At 43.6% G+C, this 9,342-nt stretch overlaps 1 protein-coding gene across 1 annotated transcript in view; it reads left to right on the top strand.

Moving 5' to 3' along the window:
* Positions 1 to 6,403: 6,403 nt before the first annotated feature.
* HGFAC (HGF activator) overlaps positions 6,404 to 9,342 on the top strand; it is a 41,127-nt gene continuing 38,188 nt past the window's right edge. The window contains exons 1-2 of the mRNA XM_077176639.1: positions 6,404 to 6,471; positions 8,841 to 8,895. Of these exons, the coding sequence (XP_077032754.1) occupies positions 6,404 to 6,471; positions 8,841 to 8,895 (123 nt within the window). The remainder of the gene's footprint in view (positions 6,472 to 8,840; positions 8,896 to 9,342) is intronic.

Genomic DNA, 9,342 nt, shown 5'->3' with positions numbered 1-9,342 from the left:
ACAATGATATTGAAAAATGCAGTGTCCAAGCAGCCCTGCTGGCCCTGGGCAGCTGCCTCAGTGACCCTGAGGGATGGGAGCACTCCCTGCACAGGGCACAGGTTTAGCAGAGGGCACCTCTTTGTTTGGCTTCCCCTGGTCATTGTGGCCAAAAGGCAGATCAGCTGGTGTCAGCTGGCTCTTCTTGGCACAGGAACTGCTTGCAGAGCAGAGAAAACATCTGGTTTATACACACAGACACACATATATGTGTGTATATATATATATACACACACATCCACACATCAAAAGCATACAGAAAATGTAGCTAGATCTATATAAATATATATATGTATACAGGTTTCCATACAGGATACTATTAGGCCTGCAATCAGAATAATTGGAGCATTATTTGTGAACTCTGCTCTCCATCCTACCATAGGAGATCACCCCAAAGTCAAGGCAGGCTGTGGGGCTGGCATCCTTCCCACGAGGTTGTCCCTTCCTTGTTAGTGCTCTTTCCCCTTCCAAAGGGAAGACTTCAGCTGCCTTCAGCTGCACCAGTGGAGCCACTTCCCTCACACATGCCTGACTTTAGACCATTTTAAAGTATGCCATGGGGGCGTCTAATATGCTAATGAAGAAAGTGGGTGGAATTGCAGGAATTTGAGCACAGCTAAAAATGTAAGTGCCTAACAATTGCAAATCAGCCTGTGCTGAAGTTACCTAAATGTGTTGGCATCGGTGGAAGGTGGGTGCCTCCACACCTCTTCTTGTCAGTTTGCAGTGAGTACACAGCTAAAAAAAACCCCACACGCCTCTGTATCTGGGCCTACTGTTCCAGCCAGGGTTATCAGCAAAGGTTTATACCAAAGTCCTTGAGAAATACAGTTACCTGCTTTCCACCCTTATTCATACAGTGGGAGGAAGAGTCTCTTCATGCAAACGCACCCTAGGCTGGCTGCAGGCATGGTGTTTTAGATAAATCATGACATCTGGGTGGAACAGAACTAAGTGTTATCCTGAAATGGACTTCTAAAAGCTTGTTTAGATCTGGGTTTGGGAGGTATAAATTAAGGTTATGCATATTGTGGATTGTAGCAGGGCTTTAAATCACTCACAGGTTTGTGTGATTAGGAGTGCAAAAGCACAGCTTGGTTTTGTTTCTGCAGCTGAAGCCCAGCTCTTCCATTGCTATATCAATATAATTTGTTTTTTCATAGCAGAACTAAGGGTTTTTTTGGATGCATCAAAAAAAAAAATCATCCATAAGCACAGCTGCAGGTAAAGGCATTAAAAAGATGTACTTGCAATATAGAGATGCAACTGCAGGGGCTGTATCTGGCCAAAACTGAGATTTCACAGAGAAGTACACATTACAAAAATGGCCCAGGGTGCTGGGCTGTGGAGGGCCCTGTGCCTGCTCCTGCAGGCAATGAGAACATGGAGGCTGTGCAGCACTGGACTGGGGAGGAGGTGAATACAACACCCTCTGGAGAGGGCTGAGAGGGACTCATGGTCTGATCCTTTCAGCTGAGGGGTGGCACAGCTCTGAGAGCAGGCCCGGAGCTGTGGGAAGAGAAGATGCTGAGCCAGAGCAAGATCAAAGAGGTCATGGCTGAGGGGCAGCAGTGCCAGATAAACACCAGGGTGTGGGGTTTGAACAGAAAAATGCCAAGGCCAGCTGGAGGAACATCCAGGAGCAGATCCATCTCCATGTGGAGATGTGATGGAAAGGGGAAGGCCTGCAGAGCTGCCAGAGGAGGTCCCAAGAAGGCAGGGACAGAAGGAACACCCAGTAACACCCTGAGCCCATCCTGGGCACAGAGGGATGGCATTCCCTCTGCTGTCCTGCTCTCTGAGGTGTTGAAGGCTGCTGGCAAAGGTCGTGGGCCAGGATGGGACATCACAGCCAACGTGTCAGAGGGGAGGAGAGTGAGGAGTGACAGAGATGAAAGAAATAACATGATAGATCTGAGCACTGCTTGAGTCCCTGGAGAGAAGAGAAAGGAAATCAGTGCAGAAAACCCCAGAGCTGTGAGCTTGTGGGTGAGGGAAGCCAGGAGAGCTGCTAGAGACTCTGGGGGAGCGTGGGAGGTGAGAGGAGTGAGGAGGAGTAAACATTTGGCTGAACACACATATTTCAGTCCCAGCATTATCTGCTAAGTGCTGCAGCACCCAATCTATGCTTGCTGGATCCCAGCTGCTCAGCAGCAGCTCTCTGGCAGCTGTGCTTTTCACAGCCTTGTGAAAGAGTTTGTTTGGCAGGGATTATCCCCAGTTTGGGGACAGCAAATTCTGGTGCAGGAAAGGACAGGCTGGGACTCCAGTTCTTCCTGAGAGCCAAAACCATGTCATTTTTTTCCCTTTGGGTTTCTGAAGCTCCCAGGGAAACAAGAGGGATAACACACAGTGATGTTCATGGCCACAATGTAGCTGGACTTTACCCTGTGTAAGGCCCATAAAAATAACTCAACTGTCTGGTTTGATTTCTTTTTTCTTGCTGAAATAAGCAAACAAGCCAAATTATTTCAGCTTTCTGTCTTTGCTTTAGCAAAGAAGCCCAATGGCTTTTCTCAAGGCACCACTCCAGAAGACATAAGAGAAGGTGGAGGCTCACTTGTCACCCAGTGGTGAAGGTGCTGGATTTGGGTGTGAGTGACAAGATTGAGGTTGCACCATTTGCTGAGACAGGTGTGACCTGTGCCCTGCTCTGCTGGGACAGCTGAGGAGTTTGAAGGAGAGAAGACAGAGGGTTCCTCATGCACTCACAGTGCTGCTGTGTTGCCTTATTTATTTAAAAAGAAGTCCCTATGCTTTTAGCCCATGATGGTTGACTTCAGTTCTGGTGATTTGATTATTCACTAATTATCAGGGACTCAAACTCTATTATTATGAGTTTTGGTAATGGTTCCCAGGATGATGGGAATGATACCAAGCAGCAGAGATGAAGAAAATCCCATGTGGCAGGGACAACAAGGTCTCTAGTGTGGTTTGCAGGTCCTCCAGAAGAAAAAAGAAGGGAGTTGGTTGGGTTTGTACATCAGTCTCCTGTTGGCACTGAGTCCCCTGTTAGTACACCAGGAACAGAATTGCCACGTGTGATTGCTTGCATCCTACACATTCCTGAAAGATAAATCAAAAGTTGTATTTTTAATGCCAGAAATAGTTCTAATTACCTCCTGTTCACATGTACTCACCAGGTTGTACAAAGGTCCTGGCCAGAGCACACTTGCAGAGCTTTAGATCCTGCACCAGTTCCTTGTGCCCACAGTGCTCCTGCAAGTGTCTCCTTATCTGGGAAGCTGGGTCTGGGCTTTGCAGCAATAACATCAACTAAAGCCATGAAATCCCATCATCTCAGGGGACAACACTACCCCGTTAGTTTGGGTTACTTTATCACAGTGAAAAAGCTTAGAAATTTGCAGAAATACAGGGGGAATCAGTCATGAGAAAAGTTTGTAGATTTTTTTTTTTTTCAGTTTTGCAGTAGATGAGTGGAAGTTTTCTCAGAAACATTTACAATGGTCAGAAAATAGTGAAAAAATGGAGAACAGATGAATGTGCAGTCACCAGACTGCCCTCTCACTACCTTGGTAGCTGGTACAGAGGAATGAATGCAAATGGATGTGTGTGTGTGTGTGTGTGTCTAGGCTTGTCTTTTCCACTCATGTCTAGTCAACCAATTGATTAAAAAAACCCTCTGCAGTTTTATTATTTCATATTGATGGCTGACTCAGTTAATTTATGTTTTGCAGATATTTAATGATTTAGGGTAGTTGTTAATATTGTTTCATTATTATTAAGTAGTTCAAAGGCTGGGCTCAGTCTGAGCTTTTATTAATTATTTTTAAATTTAAAGTAATAAAAAACATGGCAGTGTGGGAAATGAGGAAAAGGCAAATGTATGAGGCAGCATTATCAGTATCTGTTATACAGCCACAGCAAGACTTCTGTCTCTTTTCCCTCATTTATTGTGTGTTTATTTGCCTTTTCTTTTTCCCATGATGTCAGTATAAAGAGGAGAATGCTGAAATGAATGGATTTCAGCCTTTGATATTGAAGGATTACAGTCTGCAAACATGAAAAAGAATTCCTAGTTTTATTTTGAAACTTTTCATTGTCTTTAGTAGTAGCAGAATATGGCTTCAAATACATTTGGGTTCTGTGTTCTGCAGGAAATGTTCAAAATTATGTACAGCAAAATTAAGAATCAGAATGTGCCTTTCTTAAAAGGAAAATGGAATTTTCTTTGCAAACAAGAGCCAGCCTCCAGCTGGAATTTCACTGGTGGAATGAGTTGCAATGCTCCAGGCCTTACAACTGACAAATATTCTATCACTCCAAAGCCAGGTTTTCCTCTAGCTTATTGGTACAGATTTTCTCTCTCTTATTTATATTTATGTATATGTATACACACATATATTTATATCCATTTAGTGTTTTACAGAGCCTTATTTGAAATGGGGACTAGATGAAGTCTAAAACCTAATGCCAAGGAATTTATCTTGAATTCCATATGGATTGTTTCTATAGTTTTTTTATTTTTCTTGTTGTTGTTAAGTTATTAACTCCATAGACGCCTGATTCTTATTTCCCTGTGTACAAAGTTTCCATCACCAGGCTGGAAATAGTGAGTCACAGATGAACAGACTTGAGAAGGTGGTGGAGAGCAGCTCTGCAGGCTCCTCAGCCTGACCCATGGGATGATGCTTTTGGCACAGAAGTTGCTCTTTGCACCTATGAACTCCCAAAGGCCCAAAGCCCTGTGAAGTTTATAAGAATTCAGTATCAAAACTGAGTCTAGTTTTCTGACTAGTTTCCTGTCAATAAGATAAAATGTTTCTCAAAAAAAAAAACCCCAAACATTTTAACAATTCTACAAAACGCTTCAAAGAGGCAGACAGAGTTTCTTCTGTTTATAAACAGCTGAAAGATTCACTGGTCATTTAACATAATTTACCAAAAAACCACACCTCAAATCCTGCCTTTTTGCTAAGGCTGTAAGACCTGTTGAGACACCTCTCAGCTGAACAAAGGCAGGCAGTGTACATGGAGCACTTGGGGATTTTAGTGATTCAGATCCACCTGAACCCTGGAATCGCTGTCCAGACCTTACTCAGGGATAATCCCTGTTTAATGGTGGGGCTTCTCTGGCAGCTGTTGCACCTCCTGGCTTTGATGACTTTTCCTTTTACTTTGTGCCAGCCCCGTCCTATCAGCTGAAGTGGCTCCTGATGGTGCTTATTCCTTTTGTCATGTTGAGGAATCAATTTGAACTAAAAGCTTGGAGTTGTGAGTCCCCAGAACGAGACACTGCAGCTCTTGGTGGAGATCTACAACATGAACTGCAACAACTGGGAGTAGACAACACCAAACATAGATTGCATTCTTGCTTTTCTTCTCTGTTACTTTTAGGCATGGAAAAATGCTTCCCTACAACACACATTGGTCACCGCAGACACACAGTGTTTCTGGTCCTGGAAGTGGATGATTTTTTTCTGGAAATGGGTGGAAGAGGGTATTTCCACAGCCTTAAAGAAGTATCTTCCTTCTCTCCTCACTCCCCTGCTTCTCCCTTTCTACAAAACTTTTGGGAACTCATGAGTGCAATAGCAGGTAATGGCTTTTTTATTTTTTCTGCTTTCTTTGCAAAATTTCAGTAACCTTGATGGTAAGCAGATGTCTACAAGCCATTGAATAGGCATTATTGATTTGAAACCTCATGGCCAGACTGAAGAATAAGGAGAGGAAGTGGAAATCTATGTTTCAGCCTTGCTAGGTGTTCTCAGGCAGATCAGATTGTCTGTACATCCTATTTCCAGGTTTGAAATCAGTGAAAATAAGACAGATCTATTCTGAAGCTTTATTTACTTCAAGTGTTTAGTAATAAGCAATGCACAGAGGCAAAGATTTTTCTTCTGCCTGTTTGCTGGATTTTGGGAAGGAAATTCCAACTTTGCCCGCTTCCTGCTGGTCCAAGCCCTGCTCACAGTAGCAAAGTTTAGTCCATAACCTATATATATATATATATATATATATATATATATATATATATATATATATATATATATATATATATATATATATATATATATATATATATATATATATAGGCCTAGTTCCTAGTTGACCTAACAGGAGTTATTACTGTGATGAAAGGCAGAGCAGTGTGTCAATTCCTTGCACCATGATAAACCATCATGTCAAAATTGTGCAGGGATAGCTCTGCTTCACCACTGGGCCCTACTGCCATGGCTTTGTTGGGTCAAAAAATTTTAAAAGAATCATATCCCTTCCATAGCTGTGCTGGTGAAACTTCAAAGGGCAGCACACAACTTAAGCAAGGACTATGGTATTCCTTCTGTTGTTGTGGCTCTGGGGATTTTGGGTGTGAGAAGGTGTGGTCCCTGATTGACAGGACATGGCAAAAGCCTCGAGCACAGACACTGTTGTACCAGACAAACCTGTGGATTTTGGTTGTGGGGCAAGGTGGGGCTGAAATAGACTGCTCTGGTGAAATCTCAGTTTTAGCAATACCCTCTGCATCTGTAGGAGAAATGATTCTGCAGTGCAGCTATCTCAGACAGACACAAAACAGAGATGGCTTTGCTCAGGTGGTGGCAGAAGGGAGCTTTTTAGTACACAAAATGTGTTATCAGAGTAATGTGCATTTCTTTTTTAAACTTTCCCAGTCTGTTGCTGGATGGCTGCTGTTACAAGTCACAGCTGGGCAGGTAACCATCTGTTAATGAGTAATCCTTGGTATTGGCATTGATCTGGTCCATATTTTGCAATGTGATGCCATCTCCTGAGTGGGCTTGCTTGGAGCTCCTTGCTGTTTCTGTACCATGCTTTTAATCAGCTCCTGAAGAGAAAGAAGGGAAACATTCAGCTCTAGTTATAAGCAACATTGGATCAGCTTCTCTGGAGCTGCTCTTCAGTGCTTGCTGATTACAGCAGGGACCATCGCCAAGGGTCAGGCACTTTGTGAACTCTTCACTCCTGGTGGTGTAGGGACAGTCTCTCCCTATGGGGCATTCCCTTTTACTCACAAAGACATTAATGATTAACAATGATAACAGCTCTGCTTACTTAGAAAACTAAAATACCTTAAAGTCAAGTAAATCACAGTCCCTTGTGAAAGCTTGTTCCTGATTCACCCTCCTGCTTCAGCCCAGCCCTGGAAGTTTTCCTCTGCCAGGCAAAACCTTCATGAGAGGAGAGCAAGGATGAAAGTCTGTGCTCCCCTCACTGTTGTCTTGGCTCTGAGTCTGAGCAGTGACTGTGCAAGGATGGTAAGTGATTCTTCTCTTTCTGAGTGATGGATCAGCTGTGGGATACCTGGCAGGACCAGGCTGCCCTGGGGCTGGATGAGTGAAGCCACTGAACAGACCCAGAGAAAGGGAGATCCAAAGGGAACACAACAGGGATGAGCCAGATGAAGGCTGACAGTTTGTGAGGAGTTTATAAGCTCTTTAGACAGTTTATAAGTGCTCATTTGTGGGGGGGACTGTGGGACAGCTGGTGCTACACCTTTCTCTGTTTGAAGCATTTGCTTACATCCATGCCTTGCTATGGAGGAGGAATGGGAAGTGAGGAAGGACCACAAAAATGGAAATCCTTAAAAAACATATCTCAGAAAAGTGTTGACACAAGCAGGTACCTGCAGTAGCATGGAGGGAGAGTGCTCCACTGCCAGACAGTACTGCAGTCTGTAACTGAGCAGGCCAGCTTAGGTGGCTATCTTCTTCTTTTCAGACTTGTTTCCATGCCAAACCCCTTGGTGGTTTGCATTATGTGTCTTGTCTTTTCTGGGGCTATGTCTGCCAAGCACATGAAGCACTGCTGAACAGGCTGTGGTTTGAATTTGCTAGTTTGCTTAAAGCCCACCACAGCCTGGCATCTACCATGGGCTAGCAGGGCAGGTAGTTCACTGCTGCCTTATGGTCAGCGCTGGGGCCTTGAGATCAGCCTTATTTCTCTAGCTGGGTTAAAACTAGCTCAGATATACTTAGATGGTGCTAATCTCAACTATCTCAGTGAATTACAAAAGTATGTCCTCAGATATTGCATGAGGGAGCAGAGAGGAATGCCCATGCTCAAGGTAAAGATCATTCCTGGCTGGAGCCCTTGCTTGGTGGTGGCAGAATCTGTGTAGAGTGCAAAAACTGTTATTTCCTCAGAATTGTTCAAGCCTTCTCTATATATCTTAGCAACAGCTTTTTCTTAACCCTCACTTTTATGTCTCCTGTCCAGTTCTATGTTCATGATATGTGCTTTTTGACTGCTTTTGTGATATTTTTTTTGCTATAGTTCAATTGCCAGCACCTTTGGTGGCAGCAGCACTTTATGTGTATTATTCTCTTTTTATTATTTCCTGTGGCTTAAAATCAGCTCAGCTAGTGCTCTTTGCTTGCTGATTGGCAAACCCAAATACAGTTAGAAGTTGCTTTTGTAACTAATGCCCTGGGGGCATTCAGTTAAATAGCAGGAAAAGGCAAATGTTGGGATATTATTTGTAACTGTGAGCTGGCCCCAGAATGCATGTATTCTTCCTGCTGAGAGAAATAGGAGATGTGTCCCTTGGCAATAGAAAGATAAAATGGAGCAGAGCTTTGGCCTTTGTTGTGTTGTGCTGGGTTTTCCTGGTTTAGCTGGCACTTTCAAGAGTCAACGTGTATCTACCCTCCTTCACCAGCCTGTGCCCCACCAAAAATCAGAAGCAAATAATAAGATTTTCTCAGAAGCATTGGGAGAAACACAAGTTCAGGGCAGCCTGGAAAGTAGCTTTGTACCAGTAGTATGGTTCTCAGAGTGAATTTGTGTCTCCAATCCACATTCTCTTTTTCTCTTTGTAGCACTACAGATCTGGGGCAGGAAGAGGCTCAAGGCATGGGTTCCCTCACGCACAAGGTACCAAGTCAAATGCAGTAGTTTTCATGACAGTAAGAATGGTCTGCCTGTCTGTATCTGTGCTGTGCAAGCTGGTAGGAAGCCTTTCCTTGTTTCAACATGAATAAGGATTATAGAATGGTTATGCCAATATTAATTTCTGTTTAAAGGGGAATTTGAGATTAGCTCAGGAATCTCAGGTAATTTTCCTTCAGGTGCAAGATTAATGGGAAGGTGCTGATGGGATTTGAGTTGTCTGAGCTGGCATGGCTTTATATTATTTCACAAGGTGGTGTGGCTGAAGATGTGCAACAACCTTTAATCAGAGCTGCAGCTGCCCTGTAACTTTCAAGCACATTAACTCTTTGTATGTACGGGTTCAGTTTCTACCCTGGCCCTTGATCTCTCTGTGGGAGGAAGGTTTGAGTTGCATGCAGCTTTCTGGTTTGCATTTGTTCTAGTGGCACC

Source organism: Agelaius phoeniceus, chromosome 4, assembly GCF_051311805.1.
Source record: "Agelaius phoeniceus isolate bAgePho1 chromosome 4, bAgePho1.hap1, whole genome shotgun sequence".
In the NCBI taxonomy this organism is placed as follows: domain Eukaryota; kingdom Metazoa; phylum Chordata; class Aves; order Passeriformes; family Icteridae; genus Agelaius; species Agelaius phoeniceus.
This window is presented reverse-complemented; position numbering and strand designations above follow the sequence as displayed.